Below are 17612 nucleotides of genomic sequence, written 5' to 3'. Positions count from 1 at the left end.
GGTCGGTCAATCCAAGTCTAGCCGTGGAACGCCTCCTCCTATCCATTCCCTTCCGCTGGCACAGGGGCAGACTAGAACAGAACACGGCTAGCCTTGAGCGGGCTCAGGTTCAGTTGTGACTCGAGCCGTCCCGCGTTGCTGCGGTTTCCTATGTGGGGGGGAGAGCTGTCGCGGTGGAAGTGATTCACGCCGTGCGGTCGCCGAGCATCCCGTCCTTCAGAACGGGCGATGGATGAGAGACGGAATCTAACAATTTTAGTGCCTAGCGGTGGGGATTTCTGGGCCTGCCATCCGCCAGAATGAATTAATGAGGCCAAAGTAATTTCGGAGTCAATCCTGTTCGGTTCTAGTAAGTGTGAGCCAGAGCAGATCCCGTTATCGTTCTTGTGCTGCTGCTAGTCTAGGCGCATACTATACTGCCTGCCTAGCACACAATCACCCCCTCTTTCGGGGATTGCTTTGATGTTCTGGCTCCAGAACGGATGCATTGATGTTGGCCTTTCCCTCGGTTCTAGCCACATTGTGAGTATCTGAGCCCTGTGGTATCCATCTGATCACCATGGGATCTACAAACCGACTTACTCGAAACCCAAGGAGAAATATACTCGCTAAAGCAAGGTGACAGGGAAGAAGTAGCACTGACCCTCGTTTAGTTCGCAAGCCAACCCCTCCCAGAATTAGTCCCGCATACAGCGACGGGCACGTGTTGTTTCTAGGCCTGGCGGATGAACAAGCCTTGTCTCCAGCTGAATGAGACTCCCTTTGTTCGAAAGGGCATCCTGGAGAAGGATGACATCCTAGGCTCGACCGAGCACCGCTTTGCCCTCAACTAACCCGTCAGCCTAAACCGATACAGGCAATTCCCACTCGGATTTAGCGCTCCTTTGGTCTGGACTCAAGCTTGCCGGCATCAACGGTCGGGTGTCAGCAGTCAGCACGTCCTTCGGGCTAACCAACTAACCAACTAAACTATCTATCTATTCACGGCCGCTGTGTCAGTGTGGGACAACGCCGGCTTCGTGCCTAATGCCCACACAGTATATAGTATGATGATCATTCCTTTGTCCCACGGAGTAGTCGGAAATCATCCGTTTACGACCTGTCATTCCTTCATAGAAATGGGGTAAGGTAGTAAGTCGTAGTCGCAGTAGTACCAAAACCGGCGTCGTACTTCATCCCGTCTCAAGACGTCTTTGTTCTTCGTCTGACTTCGAACTTAATCGACGCGGGAACTACTATACGCCGTGTAATTCTCGCCAAAAGCTAACGGAAGACGCGGACTCCATTCCGACAGGAAGAGTTACTCGATCTGGCATTACGCACTGTAGCACTACCACCAGCACCACCTACCAACTAGACCTACTGTAGACATACTACTTCGTACCTATCACTTCCTAAACTTCACCCAGCCATGCATGCAAGATCCAAACTAGTTAGGGGAGGGGTGGCTTCACCCTTTACCCCCCTCATGTATGCGCGCCCTCACTCCGCACCCGATTGAATCGTGGCGATCAGACCCGAGAACCAAGCTGACGGAGCCGAGTCCGCGGCAGAAGTAAATATCGCACTGCGCCCCCCTCATCGGCTCATATTTGGGTATTGATGGATGGGTGGGGGATCCTCGATACATCGTACAGATATCTGCATGCTTGCTTATCTTTGTTGCATTGAATTGCTTCTTTGCCTGACAGATAGTCAGATAGATAGTTATCAGCCCGGTTAAGCGGGATATCGGTTCGCATAACTACTACTTAACTTGCCAGCTGACTAGGGGTTAGTCTCTTATCCGAGCGCGCGGGAGAGGGAGAGGGAGAAAGGGTATAGAGTTCGAGACTTCCGCCATCAAAAGGAAAAATCACACGTCAAAGAATGCGTACCAACAATGCCAAGGGGGGATCTACGGGCACAATTGGGGGTTGTAGTACTTATTTTGTAGTTATGGGAGGAAGATGGTCATGTAGCCGGCCGTCTTGAGACGCAGGCAATTCCTCGGTTCGGCATGGTTCATAGCTATAGCACCGAGAGTCATTACCATGTGTATATGTGTGTGGGCGTCCGGAGTGGCAATGGTCCGGTTCCTATGGGGAATCAATAATCAAGTGGCTAAGTAAGCCATCTACTTCCGCGGATTAATGAGCCGTATATAGATGATGCATGATGCATCTAGTTCTCGTGTTTTACTGCAAAGCATTGGAGATCATCATTAGTTATGAGTTTCATGTGCCTATGTAATGATGCATTTGTATATATCGATCGGTGGTGGATACGGGCACAGGCGGGGGTAGTAAGGCTGTGCGCGATTGCCCTTGCGTCGTAGATAATCCGGTGCCACAAATAACTTCCCTCAAATCTGTGCACAGGCAATCTGGAGATGCTAGCGAGTGACTTGAGTATCGCACACTGACGTAGGTGTGTAATTTGTTCATTAACAGTTAGGAGAGAAGATAGTCACCGCCCTACGGAACTACTATCTGGATCGCCGTCACAGTTGCACACTTCACTTGCTGCACAGCAGACAGGGTTGGTCTGCAGGTACGAAATAGAGTGCACATAGTAGGTCATTGGGTGAGACATGTGAATCCCTTCGCAAAGATTGTGCGACTAGAATTGAGGACCTGAGGGAGCTCTACTTTGCCCAATTGTTGTGATCTCGATACTATCGGCAATTGGCTGGTTGTTATCCGATATTGACCAGATTCCGTGGAACCGCGTAACCGACCGAGTTATTTACTTTGTAAGTTAATGTTTATAACCTAGGAAGAGCTAGGAGATGCTCAACTTGGCCAAATGTCTTGTGTGATCACCCCGAAACCCTAGTAGCATCCGCACAGCTAAGAATTGAGCCTGGAGCTTCTCCCCCGGCCGTCAGAGATGACAAGAAAGCCGGGCCAGCAGCTTGGGAGAGCTCGTTGGCTCGGCAGTGGATTAGCCAGTGGGTCGGGGGAGGGAATGATGCATCCTTAGTCTTCATCCTTTTTTCATTGCTTTGCTGCCCGTTTCCCCGTGACAGTCGATAGGTCATTTTTTCATCCTATTGGCCCCTCATCTTGGCTGCTCCTCTCTCTCTCTCTCTTTGCCGGGCCCTGATTGACGCGGATTGTCGTCCATCGGTTTCTATTTCGAGGCCGTTACTTTCTCGGCCAATGGTGCTCCGCACTAGTTTTCCACCAGGTAACCAAGCAGTAGAATGCTCGATTCGGATAATCCTGAATTTTTAGATTGCCACTGGGTTCCTTTTTTCGCCTTTTTCTTTTCTCGCTCGCTCGCTCGCTTGCTTGAAGTTCGCCTCTGTGGACCGAATGACTAGCAAGAGGCGAAGGGTGAACGCCGAGTATCCAGATGCCTAGGCCGAATACGCAGGGCAATCCCAAAGAGGATACTGTACAGCAAGCAGCCAGAACGGGCCGATGCGGAAGCTGTCGAGGCAATTGAAACATCCAAAAAGTACCCGACCAATCAATTACAGGATGGGCTGTGGAAAGGAAAAAGTAAAGTCAGTGGATGATGGCCTCGAGAAAGTTCTCGAGAGGTCCCAGTGGGATGGTTACTGCCTTGTCGATCTCTACTAGAGTCGAGTCTCCTTCCCCCCTCCAGTCTGCGACGTCCCAAATTTTCGACTTTTCCGACTTTTGACTTTCCACTCAACGCAGTGTGGCCTTTTTCCCTCCCCCATACTTTCGTACTATTTCTCTTACTAATCGTTTCCGTTCTTCCACCTCTGCTCAGGTGATGGTACCCCAGATCCAGAATATGAGGGATTCATAAAGCACCGTGACGAGGTGCTTTTGCTTCAATTCTTGGAGAGGGAGACGTGACTTTGATTAAGAGCTGCGTATACAAACGTGAGGGGATGCCGTGGCTTTTTTGCCACCACGTAAAGTATGTTTGTCCGGTTACTAAGGTAGGTAGCGACCTACTTTAGCTGGAAAGCGGAAGAAGGTAGCTACATGCATAGATTGCCCATAACGAATGTAATAAAAAAATAAAGAGTCAGTCAATTCTTATTACTTATTATTTACTAAGTATATATCAGCATCATTATTATTGTTATCCTTCTTCTTCCAGTACTCACTAAGTAAGTAGACTACGGAGTTAGTTAGACAGGCCAAACTACTGCCAGCAATACTGGGCCCTTCAAACTCAAACCCCTGTTTGTCCATACAACAGTCCATCTTCTCCCCACTCACTAATCCTCCATCTCGGTGGGCCTGCCCTAACGAGGTCTAGCGGCAACTCCAAAGAAGAAAAAGAAGAACAGAGAGAGGAAAAGGATGATGTACTTAAATAAATTAAAAACAATCCGTATATATTAAAATTTAATCTATTCACTGAAAGGTCAGTGGATAGAAGGATTTATTGTTATTTTTGGTTTTAATATTCGAGTCGAATCAAATTACAAAGAATACCATAGCTCGCGCGTTATTAATTTGGAGAAGGAGGAAGGAAGGCAGGAAGGAAGGAGGAGGGGGTTGCCCGCCTGTCAAAGTGCTCACTTGCACGCACTAAATCCAATTAGTACGGATGGTGTAAGCAGATTCTTTTTTCTTATTTGTCTCTCTTTCCTCTTCCTTTTAATTATTTTCTCAAAAGTACGTACTACATAACTACACTGCCGAGAGCCAAGCCATAGGGGGAAAAAGAAAAAGGAAAAGAGAAGGGAAGGTCCGCTGTGGCCGTTTTTAATATGCTGACGGGGACCTACTTACTACCTGCCTGGGTTGGGTTGATTGACTGACTGACTGAGTGACTTGACAGGACGGGCTTCCGCACTAGTAGTCCACCAGTTATTGGTAGTGTAGGTGGCTAGTAGGCTTTAGGTGGATGATGGGCTTGTGTAAGTACACAAGTAAAACCTACACTACCTGACTAAATAGGTTTGAAAGTACGTACGTACGTATCTAACTAGTTAAGTAGTATACTATTGAAATTAGTTAGTCCGGAGAAACAAACCACTGGAGATGGATACTTAGATGAGTTTCGCGATCGCGATCATATCATGGGGTGGATATCTATTGTTATCATTATTAGTATTGTTTGGAGCTCCATGTTATCGGACGGGGGAGGGAGAGAGAGAGAGAGAGGCAAAATGGATAAAAATAAAAATAAAAATTACATTGCATGATGGATGGACAGATAGATAGGTTGTCCCGTAGTACCCTGGAACTGCACCGGTTGTGTGATGGCAGATCATAGCCGTTTAGGCAGGACTAAAAGGTTAGCTGCGTGCGTTGGGCGGCCACTGGTTGGCTTTGGGTTTCCTCGGAAAAGGCAGATTTGGGGAGAAAAAGGGGAAAATCAAAATAACTGGGCCTGGGAAAGGAAAACAAAAAAAAAAAGAAGGCCGAGCAAAAAAAATAGAAATACTACATGAATAGGTTATAGGGAAAAAATAGAATAGAAAATGAAAAATAAAAAGAAAGGTCGAAAAGGAAAAATAGAAGAATCAAAAAAAGAAAAAGAAAAAAAAATAAAAAATAAAAGATCAGACCAGACCAGACTCGACTCCGACTGGGATTAGAAAAATAAAAATAAAAAAAAAAGAAGAAATAAAAATTGACCAGGGGAGTGAGTGCAAATGGGGATTTTATTTATTGCTTTTGATGAGATTTTTAATGGGATGATTGTATACCGAAGGCAAGCACCGCTAGTCAGTATATTATTTTGACAGGCAAGACACGACCCTTATCATTGCGCGTTCTCTCTTCCTCTCCTCTCATCCATGCGCGTGCACATCAATCAATCCGTCAATCAATTCATCCATTCATCCAGCCGTGGTTCGGCTTGGTTTTCTCTCCCTTTCCCTCATTGTTGTCCGTCCAAACAGACCCCAAGGTGCACAAGGGGCACCGATCGTCTGCTCCACATCCGAATCGAGTCATATCCACCGGTTCTGTGGATAACCACCAGTGCTTGCTATCCACTCCTCTAGGCCAGTCACCGCACCAACTAGTCTGGAGAACTGCTCCTGCTCGTCCCCGTTCTCCGTCAGGTAGTTAGTAGTGGGCTAGTACCAGGTACTTCCCTGGTTCCTTGTCCTTGGACCGTTCCCCTCAATATCGTTCGTTTGACTCGATCTCGTCACATCGCTACCTACACACGGACATCCGACTACATACATACACGGACTGACATCCACTTACTCTCCCTGACCTCTTTCTCCTTCCCGCTCGTTTCCCTCTTCACTCTGACCTTTCCCCCTCTCCTCCTCCTCCTCCTCCACTCCCAACCTCACACTCACTATACTATATACATCACCACTACCGATCATCCTCCCCTTTCTCCATCTACCCTGGTGGAGCTTCCGATCGTTCACTCATTGCTGCTGGTGGCAATTGACTTGAATAGCTTAGCATTACACAACATCACTTCTCCTCATAAACCGACACGGCCTGCATTGCGCTCATTCCCGCCCTTCCGGTCTCTGCTTAATTCGCCGTGTCTTAGATACTGTCGCGGCCCTTGCGTGTCTGCCTGCGAACAAGATTATCCCTCCCGCCCACAGCTACAGCAGAGGAGCTCGCCTCGTTTCCGTCTGTCGTCATTGTCGCTGCACTCCCCGTCGATCGAACTCCTGGGAAAGGAAAAGGTCACACTCGTTGTCCGGGTTAATTTTCCTACTGTCGCAGGTAACCCGTGGATTTTCGAAGATCTAGTCCGGGGTCGACTCGTGGTCCTTGCTTGCTTTACAGCACTATCTAGTCCTCTTTTCACTCGCCCTCCCTTTCGAACGAGGCAGGTTTTCCTCATCCCGGGTGTCGAGTGACTGCTTGTTATTGTTCGCCACACTCTGTTTTTGTTTTGCGGCTTGTCTACTCGGCTTTTGTTGCCTCAAACCTTCCTCAATTCCCCGGTTTCCTCGTGCTCAACTTCACTCCTCGTTTTGATCCAGCGCATTGGAGAACGTGACTGCAGCAGAGTCGCTGCATAATTACTCTCGACGAGCCACCTACTATAGATCGCATCGCTGCAATTTTCGAACAACGCACCTCCTTCGTTTTCTTCCGCGTTTTCTAGGTTCGCGTTCAAGGTACGTTAGCAACCGGTTGCCCCTCCCCAGCATTCCTTCCATTCCCCTCCCTAGAATCGGACATTCCCCGGGAGACATGCAGAACCATCCCCTCCCAAACATCCTTCAGACGCCCTTGCCGGCCTGAGGGTAGAAATCACACCGTCAACGTTCAAGGCTCGCACCAGCCTTCAGCAGCGCCGCATGATTGACCTTCTATCACAGACATTGATTGCATTACAGCCACACGCATCATTACATCTCGACTAGCTCGATCATCTTCTTTGTCTATACTACATCACTGACACACTTCGATTGTGCAACTCACTTGCTTTTCTTCACCTTTACCACCATTCATAGGATAGCGCGAGAATGATCATTGCGTCCTCTCTCGCATAAGCCTTGGTCAGTGACCACGACGTCCGACTGGACCTACCAAGCGGAAGGCTATCCAACACACCGATCTCGTCTCGAATTAAAGACATGGAATCAATGAAGCGACACATTGCGCCATTGAAGATCGAAAAGGGAAACCTTAACTACCACTACGACGACCAACAACAACACTATTATTATCAGCAGCACAATCTTGAAATGAGCCCTCCGTTAACACCTTACGGCAACAAAGACGACAGTATGGAGCAATCAGAGACGCCGAGGGCCGTCTTCCACAACTACCTCCGTGCATTCTATCCTTATCACCCCTCCGGAAATGTCTCCCCGTCGACCGTCACCCTCCCCCTGGACCAAGGCGACATCGTTCTAGTGCATTCTGTTCACACCAATGGTTGGGCCGATGGTACACTATTAGATACTGGAGCTCGGGGCTGGCTACCCACCAACTACTGCGAAGCGTATGACCAACAGCCTATGCGGCCGCTTTTGAAGGCGTTGACCGACTTCTGGGATATCATTAGAGGAGGCTGTGGATTCCCTCTAAACGACGCTGGCAACCAGGATCTTGTACGTGGCTTGATTGCTGGCGTGCGCTACCTATTGGTAGGTGTTCGACTCCTAGCTGGTGCTTATCGGAGGATAACTGACCGGGTCACAGCAAAAATCCGAATGTCTCACACGGGATTGTATCCTGGTCACCAGTCACGACGGTCTGCGCAGGAATCGCAAAGCGTTGCTGGCTGAGCTCTCATCTCTGGTCCGGACTACCAAGAGGTTTCAGGAGGTTGCCAGCGGCAATGCGACGCAGGATGAAATAGACTACATGGTCGACGAAATGCTACTCAAGGCTTTCCGCATAGTTACGCGAGGAGTTCGTTTTCTCGATGTGTGGACCGAGGAAGTTGGCCTGAGCAGGACGATCGCCGAGCTCGAGCAGCAATCAGGCTACCAGCAAGGCCCACTCTCTACGCTTTCTGAGACTCGCCCCATATCGGAAGCTGCTGGCTCCGAGGCCGACACCGAGCGCAACGAGTCTAGACTCATGAACCGTAGCCGATTGGATATGAGCCGAGCATCCACTCGCCTGGACGACTCTCAACAGACCCGTCCGGTGTCTGTGACCACCAAGCGGATTTCCGTCTCCCACCGGGTCTCTACTTCGGGACCGGCCGCGATTGCCCGCAACCCCAACCTAGCGTCCGAACGACTGAACGATGCCTACGACGCATTCCTCGGTGTGCTGGGCTCATTTATTGGGCTTCACCTGCAATCCCGCTCGTCCACGGAATTGGTTGTGACTACGGAGCAGGCGGTGCGTTCCTGCCGCGCGCTGCTCACCGTCGTCGAGGCCACTTGCGAGCATGACCCGCAAGGCAGTGGGCACCTGGAGCAGGCTAGGGACACTATGTATGAACGCCTGTCCGAATTGGTCTATGCGGCCCGGGACGCCTTCCGACCGGCCCATTCTCCAGATGATGAGCTTGTGTTCTTGCCTGATGAAGGAAAGCGCCTGGTGGATGCCGCCACTGATTGCGTGCGAGCAGCGGGGAGCTGCCTGGCCAAAGCTCGACTGATGCTGGAGCAATGCGGTGATTTCGAGCTGGAGGCAATGCCCCAGGATTTGCCTGCTGCAACCAGCGCGGTAACCGACGCCAACAAAACCCCGCAACCCCCGAAGACAAGCACCTTTGCTGGTCACCAGAACCGATCTCAAGAAGCATCATTGCGCTTGCCCCCGCCTCCTCTACAGATTCCCAACTCCATCAACAACCGATACTCTCCTCCAACCCCAGGTCTCACGGATGACACTACTCCCTCCTCCTTCCAGTCGCGTGGTGGAGCCAGCACTCCCGGCACCGACATGTCCTCCTTCCCGTCCACCAATCTCCTCTCCTCCAGCCTGGATAAGCTATCCTTTTCGTCTCACGACACCCAACCCATCGAGATCCCTCCGCACAGGGACAGCCAAGCCAAGTCCGATGTTAGTGAGTCCTTTGGCCGAGGCATCACTAGCAATGGAAGTAGCTTTACATTCAACAGCCGTCTCCGCGACTCGGAGATGAGTGGTGTCTCCCAGACTTCTACTCGCGCTACCTCGCCCGACATTGGCAATCACTACCAGGTTCCCTCTCTCAAGGGCAGCATCAGTCACTCCACCCTGGCCGAGGAAACAGAAGAAGGAGAAGCCAATATTCTGGAGAAGACCTACGCGCACGAGCTGATCTTCAAAGATGGCCAGATCATGGGCGGAAGTCTACGGGCACTCGTCGAGAAGCTGACTGCACACCAGTCTACGCCAGACGCGATGTTCGTTTCGACCTTCTATCTCACTTTCCGTCTTTTCGCTACCCCAATCGAGTTTGCCGAGACTTTGGTTGATCGATTCAACTACATCGGGGACACTCCTCACACTGCCGGACCCGTTCGTCTGCGTGTTTACAACGTCTTCAAAGGCTGGCTCGAATCTCACTGGCGTCACGACTGCGATAACAGTGCCCTCGAATACATTGTGAACTTCGCCAGCACGATCCTCATGAACAACCTTCCGTCTGCTGGAAAGCGGCTTGTCGAGCTTGCCGACAAGGTGTCAATGGTTCACGGACCAGTGGTACCCCGTCTGGTGTCTTCCATGGGAAAGACCAATACTGCAACTGCACAGTATGTGCACCCAGACACACCTCTGCCACCACCCATCCTTGGAAAGAAGGAAGTCAACCTTCTGAAGCAGTGGAAGAACGGTGAAGGCACAATTACCATCTTGGATTTTGACCCGATGGAACTCGCTCGCCAGTTCACGATCAAGGAGTCGCGCATCTTCTGCGCTATTCTTCCCGAAGAGCTGCTAGCGACGGAGTGGATGAAGAAATCGGGTTCCCTGGCCGTTAACGTCAGGGCCATGGCCACTCTGTCCACGGACCTGACGCATCTCGTGGCAGATTCGATTCTCCAGCTGGAGGAGCCCAAGAAGCGTGCAGCGATCATCAAGCACTGGGTCAAGATTGCGAACAAGTGCCTGGAGCTCAGCAACTACGACTCATTGATGGCCATCATCTGCTCCTTAAATTCATCTATGATCTCCCGCTTGAAGCGGACCTGGGAAGTGGTGTCTCAGAAGACCAAGACGACTCTGGAATACCTGCGAGGCATTGTCGATGTCTCACGGAACTACTACGTTCTCCGGCAGCGTCTGCAGAACCGCGTCCCTCCTTGTCTGCCTTTCGTCGGCACTTACCTCACGGACCTCACCTTCGTGGACCACGGCAACCAGGCACTGCGTACCTTGCCCACAGACGAGGGTGATATGGCAGTCATTAACTTCGACAAGCACATGAAGACGGCCAAGATCATCAGCGAGCTGCAACGATTCCAGATTCCGTATCGCCTGACGGAAGTGCCGGAGCTCCAAGCGTGGATGCAGAATGAGCTGGTCCGTGTGCGATCGAGCGGCGAGAAAAGTCTGCAGACATTCTATCGCCGGTCGCTGGTCCTGGAGCCCCGGGAAGTGCCCCAAGCGCGCATGCAACCCGAATCCAGCTCCTCTTCGATTCTCGAGAATGCCAAAGACAAGTTCGACTTTCTCTCATGGACACATCCCTCCAAATCCAAGTCGGTCGCGACGAACGGTTGAACAGGTCGAATCCCACTCATTCGTCACGGCCGCTACTTTAATGAATTACGACAGTCACTTCAATTCATGTTTTCACGGATTCTTAACCAATTACCCATTTTTATTCCCATCTCTACTTCTCACTACACACGTTTTTCTCGCATTTCCGCTGTGTATACCTTTTGCTCTCACCCTCCTCCACATCTCTTCTAATTTTTATTACTCTCTGGGCGGTACTCGTGAATATTTCATCCATACGTTTTTGGTTCGGGGAAACAAGAAAAAAGAGGGAGGGAAAATTACAGGGCTTCCAAAACAAACGGAATGTGTACATGCATGCACCGGGGCGGTTGGGAAAAAATTAACATTCACCAAAAAGGGAGGGCAAAGCATATATGGGGGTCTTATACAGGTCGGAACTTGAGCCTCGCGGCTCGCACACCACATACTCGTTGATTCGATTTGGGCCTTGCCTTGTTATGGAGATGCATGTATTGATGATGGGTCATGAGTGCGTCTCTCTGCTTTTTATCTTTGTTTCTTTCTTATACCATTCTCTGTTATGGGGACCTGTGTTTTCATCCTCTTTTACATTTACCCTTCTGTCTGATCTTACTATCATTGTCTTATTGCTCGATTGGTTGCTCTTTGGATGGATGGGAGCATTGCTTGGATTTGTACTTGGAACTGGACTTGGACTTGGCTTGTTATGGACTAGGAACTTATTGGATGGGCATGGAACTTGGATGGATATTTGGAAGGATAGGATCTGTGTACTATTTTGTATATACCATTCTGCAACATACTAGTTAGTCTCTTGACTAATCGATCGATATCATGATCTGATCATATACTATTCACATGTCGTATATCTAGCCTTGTAATCATGGCACGTAGTAAAAAGGGTAAACCTCGCTAGCTAACCAGTCTTCGCATCCTGCCATTTCCTAAACATGCCAACAAAACCAGGACCTTCATATTCATCCGACTGAGTCTGATCCAATGATACAGCAGCCCCCATTTCCAAAATAGGTATCATCGAGGGCCGGCCGTGCGCGCACTGGAAAGGGAAAACGCAATCTGCGAGTCGTCGGACCAAACTCTGGCATTCATTCTTGTCCAGAACATCATTGAACATGACTGCCGTGCGGCATGCGCGAGAGTTCAGCAGGTCGATGATCCCTCGAGGACAGCCGTCGAGTCGGTCTACCCAACTGCTGCTGGTTTGGGCCATATCTGGACGAGAAGCGCCGAAGCCGGTGGGATGGTGAGGCTGTCGGCTTCGGCCGTTTTCTTCTTCGCGTTTCCAGATCTCGCCGCGGATGAGGTCAGAGACTAGGTTGGGCTCGGTGCGGCAGCGCTCGGCGATGAGGGTTGGGAGGGTGTGTACGAAAATGAAGACGTTCTTGTCTTTGGGTCCTTGTTCCATGGTGTAAGCTACACCCCAAGAGTGGAAGAAATTTCTATATCGTTCAAATAGGGATGCTTCGGTAGCGGGTATCTCAAAAATAATGGGATCCAATGTGATGGTTTGGATGGAGCCCGGGCTATCTTCTTCTGATGTGAACAGCTCTGCCATGAGTGCCTCGACCCGGCAGCGTTCATCCGCAGCGTGCTGATCGATCAAGATCAGGTTTGATGCAGGCTCCCCAGGGCTATTGGAGGGCAATTGCATCTTTACCAGGATGAATTTCTGATCCACTTGGGCGATAATTTCTGCAGCTCTTAAATCCTGTTTGCGCAGTTTGCCGCGAAACTTCGACACTCCCATGCTTTCGAAACCGCATAGCTCGCCCTGATTGTTCCGCGAGCTAGACCCGGGGCGAGCTGTCTCGTGGCCAGCACTGACATCCATCGCACTGATAGGCCTCTCTGGGCGACCAAAAACAGGGTTAATCCAATTGTCCAAAAGTTTCTCAACCCACTTGTTGTCGGTCCTCTGCAGATCGACCGATCTTGGTCGCTGCACTTCATCTGGAGCGCGATGTGGTTCTGGTAGACACCCAGTGGACCGGGGCCGCAGCGCCACGTCCGCTGCTACTGAAGACCCATGGAGTATGGACTGACCAGTGCGCGAGTTGATTAAGTGGCGTCTACCCGTGTAAGGATCGACCCATGGCGTCATTCTGTCGGTAGCTGTCTCTTCATGAATCTGATTAAGTTGCTCTTCGTGCTTCTCTGGTTCTTCCAGTACAGGAGATCGGGGCTCAGTGGCCGTGCCTTCATTGCTTGCAGATAGGAGCGCTGGTTGCTGGTTCAAATGATCCTGGACTTGATGTGCTGGGTAATTCTCTGAGCGAGTTGACCTGGGTTCGCGACCGCGTAAAGGAAACCTCTTGCTAACCGTTTCCGGCTTCGCACTTTTTATCCTGGTCCAATCTCCGAAGTGATGACTGACATTGGGTGGTCTTCGCAAAGAGGGGAGCCTGAGCTGATTGCCGAGAGTTTCTTCGGTGGCGGAGACTTCACCTCCTGGAGATAGAGACCTTCCGGCCTTCACGCTGCTATGGCGCGTAGTAGCTGGTGGTACATTGGGCGTACTTCTTTTCCTTTTCCCAGTCCGTGGGCGTAAGCTGCTTTGCCTGAGAAATTCGTTGATCATTGTCGAAAGCACATCTATGATACGTTGGAGGGACTTGTCTGATTCCGGAAGTTCTTGCGTGTCGTCGTCGATACTCCACTCATTGCAGCTGTCTATACGTATATAGAACATTGGCCATTTATTGACTGCTTTAGACGCAGGTTTGCTATGCATGAGTTGGCCATCAGCAGCCCGGACGGGCGCTTCAACTGCAGAGGAGCAGTTTTTCATAGACCCAAAGTCCGACAAGGCAAATGAGCGATTGACTTCCGCATAGATCAGATTCGCGTTGCTCCTCGCGAACACCGGGGTCGAGCCTAAAGAGACGAACTGGACCTTCTTCGTAGGACTAGGCGTCAAAGAGACTGCTGCATGAATCGTGAAGTCGGAAACGCTGGCTGATACGGTATCCCATATGCCCGTATTCTGAGCCCCGACAAGCCCCGACTGTGCCAGGATGGAACGCAGTCGCTGTAGATCAGGCTCCCCGCCATATTGTCTTGCAAGTCCCTGGGGGCAAACTGTAATCTTTTTGTCTCTATGAGCGTCTAGGATCACTAGCTTAGCCACCCTGTCGTTTGCAACCATGAACGACACCAAAAAGTGCCTCAATTCATCCCACTGCCGCTCCAGCTCATCCGGTCTTTGAAGAGCCAAGGCTCGGCTTTTTACGCGCACGGGCATATTCCCGAACAGATCATTTACTGTGACAGAGGTGCCATGGGCACTAAACCTCAGCTCCTGATAAACTGGAGCTGGCATCAAACGAGCAACCGGCGTCAAGTGATGGAAAGTGACAGTATTAGTACTCGAATGGCGAACATGATGTGACGTGATCGTCAGCAGAGAAAGAGCTGCAAGCGAGGCAAGAAAAAGCCCTTTGCGTCCTTCAATAGTATGGTTCGAATGGTATTTTGAAGTATCTGCGTCACTTATGAGTAAAAGGTATTGTTATGTGGCAGTTAAACTTACGGTGCGCTTTTCCCAATCCTCCGTCTGGTCCAAACTCCGCTGGAGGAATGCCATCTCCATCATCTTCGACTATACAGCCCCCGCGAACGAAGTCGACCGTGACACAGACTGTGCGGGCATTTGCATCTAATGCATTCTTGACTAGCTCTACAATGACTCCGTTCAAGTGTGTAATGGCAGTTGAGGATTTGAGCTTCGCCACTACATCAGGCGGTAGAGGCCGTATCTTGGGATCCCATGACGACATCACCAGGGAATTGGTTAATTAGTTTGTTGCCTGGTAAAGATTCTCTCCTCATGTTGCCATAATGTGGTGGCGCTCCGAGTTCGTTGACAGCGCTTGAATTCTGCCCTGTAGCTTTACCAGATAGGGTAGACAGGTCATCGAAAGCCCAAAACGCAAAGAAGACATTAAAAAATAGGTTACCTGATTATACTAATGATATAATAGTAAAGATTTCTGCCATGTTGACAGTGGACGAAGAGAGCGATTCAAGATGGAGCTCAGCAGGGGAAACCGCGGCCGATGATGTCTCATATCACGTGATGATAAGACAGCTGGCGATAAGCAATCGTGGAATACGTTGTATAAACATTGGACTACTCCCTACGAGGCTTTCGAACAATTCGACTAATATTGCTATACTGCTGACAAGTAGAAATCCTCCAAATAAAAAGACAGTTGATGCGTGCCAGCTTAGCTCCCCCAGAGACGGAATACATTGGGCTGTGTAGTAGTATCTGGCATTCCCGATTGCGGATGTTTGAGCTTATCGTGGCTGGGTCGTTCTGTATACAATCTCCGGTTTCGAGGTGAAAACAAACAACTAACCCAAAGCATTGAATGTCCCCTCAACTACTATGGTTCAGGGTGAAGCACATGGAGCAGATCAAGATTGCAGCATGCTTGCTGATAGGATGTAGTTCACGAGGGGAAAGCACTGGACACGAGGGCATAGCGTGGGATGGCGTGCACCAGACTAAGAACTAAAGCGTGCGGCAGCGAGTCATAACTGGCACGGATCGACTAACATAATTCGCCGGGGATATCCATGTCAAAAGACCGAATAAGCGGGCTAGCGAGATACGCGCTATCGCATCACTGCAGTAGTTCCAGCCTCGGAAGCTTGAAATGGCGCTGGAGGCGGGATTCGTAACAGATCGACACAGATTCGTCAGGCTGAACCACTGGCAAACCATGTCCAGAGGGCAGACATGATGACACGTCAGGAGAGAGGAGTGCAAGGCAGGAATCTCATTCACTCAATTAGATAAATGAATCGGTTGGGGAGTGAAGAGCAGGCGAGAGAAAGGCGACATCCAGGCGCCGATCGTTTTTTGGGCCGACGGGCATCACGTGCAGCTCCTGAGGAACTCCTGACTTGGAAATGAAAGGGTGGATGGCCGGCCTCTTCCTCCATCGCCAGTCTCCCAATTTCTCGGTCTTCTTCTTCTTCCTTCCGGACTCTTTTGTTTCTTGCTACCGTCCTTGTCGGTTTCTTTTGGGTTGAAGTTATTTGTTTTTGCCCCCCCGTCACACCTCTCTTCTCTGTCTCTCCCTCCGCTACCCCTCCAGCCCTTTATATCCGTTTATTTGGTTCACGCATCTTCCCCTGCGGCTCTTATCTGATCGGCCAACCGTCTATCGCTATATCCCTGTGGACTCGCATCACTCGCTACGGGGAACGTGTCGAGAGTGGCGATCGCAAAAACACTCACTTCCGCTGGCTATCTCACCTGTGGATTGCTGGAAGGCCAGAATGGCCACGGCTGAAGGGCCCGCCAGGGCGCATGGTGAGTGGATTCAGCTCCCATCACCCTTGTCTCAGCATTTCTTTTTTATGGTGCTCATATACAAGGTATAGATCGCAATGGACGTCGTCACCCCTTTTCTAGCTGGATGAAGCGACTCGCCAGTCTCAAGCATTCTACCGATTCAAGTGCCAACCGTTGGTCCAACAAGCGTCATGCGATGCCCAAATACAAAAGCCGGAGTTCGAAGAACAACCCCTACCCGCTGTCGGGCACTGCCCACATGGTTGCCGACTATAATAGCGACTTCAACACTTCCGAGGCGAGTGCGGATTCCGGCCGGAGGTCCTGTTCGCAGAGCGAACCCTCCCTCGCATACTCCGGGTACGAGCAGCAGGTCCCAGCCACCAGTGCAAAGTCAACCGCGCCAACCATCTCAACCAACGGTGATACGGCCATCTCCGAAGCAGCATATTCCAAGGCAGGGACGATGGCTACAGTGGGTGGTGGCATCAGTTCGCAGGGGGGAGGCGAGGGAAGCACCTTCTCATCGCCCGCGCCATCGGTCCGATCTCTGACCACGACCTTAACCACCGTGCAATCGGCAGCACCTTCTGGCCAGCTCTACAATACGCAGAACCAGCACCACAGTCTGACCCATACCGGCTCACTACACAATCCAGCGACGCAACAGGTGCAATTTTCTCATCAGTTTCCCCCGTCGCCAGCCACGGCCGTGCCGCCCCACCTTGCCCCTCATGGTCACTCGGTCACCTATAGCACTGCGACAGCCAACAATATCTTGACCGACAACGCCTCTATTTTGACCCTCGCATCGTCGTCAAAAAGGCGCCGCAGAAACTCCCTCGACACAAATGCCTCTGTTCGCGCCCTGGCGCCGTCCTCGGTGTTTGGTGGCAGCCGTGAGAGTTTACCCTTGAGTGTGCTGAGTGGAAATGTCGGAGAGTCAGCAACCTCGTCTTCGTTTAATCCACCGGGTGTACTCAACAGACCTAGCTTGGTGGGTCTCGCCAGTGTAGAGCGTGCCAGCGTCTACTCAGCATCCGGGGCCACACCTTTAGCAGGGAGCGGTGAGCGCGGCAGCTTTCACAAGACCGCCACTGCAGGAGACGGTGCCAGTGTCATCAGCGCGGCCCAATCGCACAGTCGCCACGACAGCAATGCAGCCAGCATCACTGGCACCGGTATGAGCAGTCCATGGTCTGGACCGTCAAGCAACCAACCAATGACGGGAAGAATCAGCCGTCGCAGCTCAGGATGGGGAGAGATCAACGGTG

General features: G+C 50.8%; 4 protein-coding genes across 4 annotated transcripts; 3 read left to right on the top strand and 1 right to left on the bottom strand.

Moving 5' to 3' along the window:
* Positions 1 to 3881: 3881 nt before the first annotated feature.
* On the top strand, positions 3882 to 4970 carry An04g00890 (hypothetical protein; the record flags this gene model as incomplete). Its single annotated transcript, XM_059747287.1, has 7 exons — positions 3882 to 3901; positions 4034 to 4075; positions 4105 to 4276; positions 4341 to 4526; positions 4818 to 4834; positions 4875 to 4890; positions 4932 to 4970. The coding sequence occupies 7 exons, from the start codon at positions 3882 to 3884 to the stop codon at positions 4968 to 4970; spliced, it is 492 nt and encodes a 163-aa protein (XP_059600456.1).
* Positions 4971 to 7489: 2519 nt separating this feature from the next.
* Positions 7490 to 11030, top strand: An04g00880 (uncharacterized protein; the record flags this gene model as incomplete). Its single annotated transcript, XM_001401416.3, has 2 exons — positions 7490 to 8005; positions 8061 to 11030. The coding sequence occupies 2 exons, from the start codon at positions 7490 to 7492 to the stop codon at positions 11028 to 11030; spliced, it is 3486 nt and encodes a 1161-aa protein (XP_001401453.1).
* A 701-nt stretch (positions 11031 to 11731) lies between these two features.
* On the bottom strand, positions 11732 to 14809 carry An04g00870 (uncharacterized protein; the record flags this gene model as incomplete). The annotated part of the gene is made up of 4 exons (XM_001401415.3): positions 11732 to 11778; positions 11816 to 11851; positions 11934 to 14513; positions 14563 to 14809. The coding sequence occupies 4 exons, from the start codon at positions 14807 to 14809 to the stop codon at positions 11732 to 11734; spliced, it is 2910 nt and encodes a 969-aa protein (XP_001401452.3).
* Positions 14810 to 16322: 1513 nt separating this feature from the next.
* On the top strand, positions 16323 to 17611 carry An04g00860 (uncharacterized protein; the record flags this gene model as incomplete). The annotated part of the gene is made up of 2 exons (XM_001401414.3): positions 16323 to 16356; positions 16428 to 17611. Coding segments are annotated over 2 exons (1218 nt in total), but the record flags the coding sequence as incomplete, so codon positions are not given.
* Between the last annotated feature and the right edge of the window lies 1 nt (position 17612).

Source organism: Aspergillus niger (genome assembly GCF_000002855.4).
Source record: "Aspergillus niger supercontig An04".
Classification (NCBI taxonomy): Eukaryota; Fungi; Ascomycota; class Eurotiomycetes; order Eurotiales; family Aspergillaceae; genus Aspergillus; species Aspergillus niger.
This window is presented reverse-complemented; position numbering and strand designations above follow the sequence as displayed.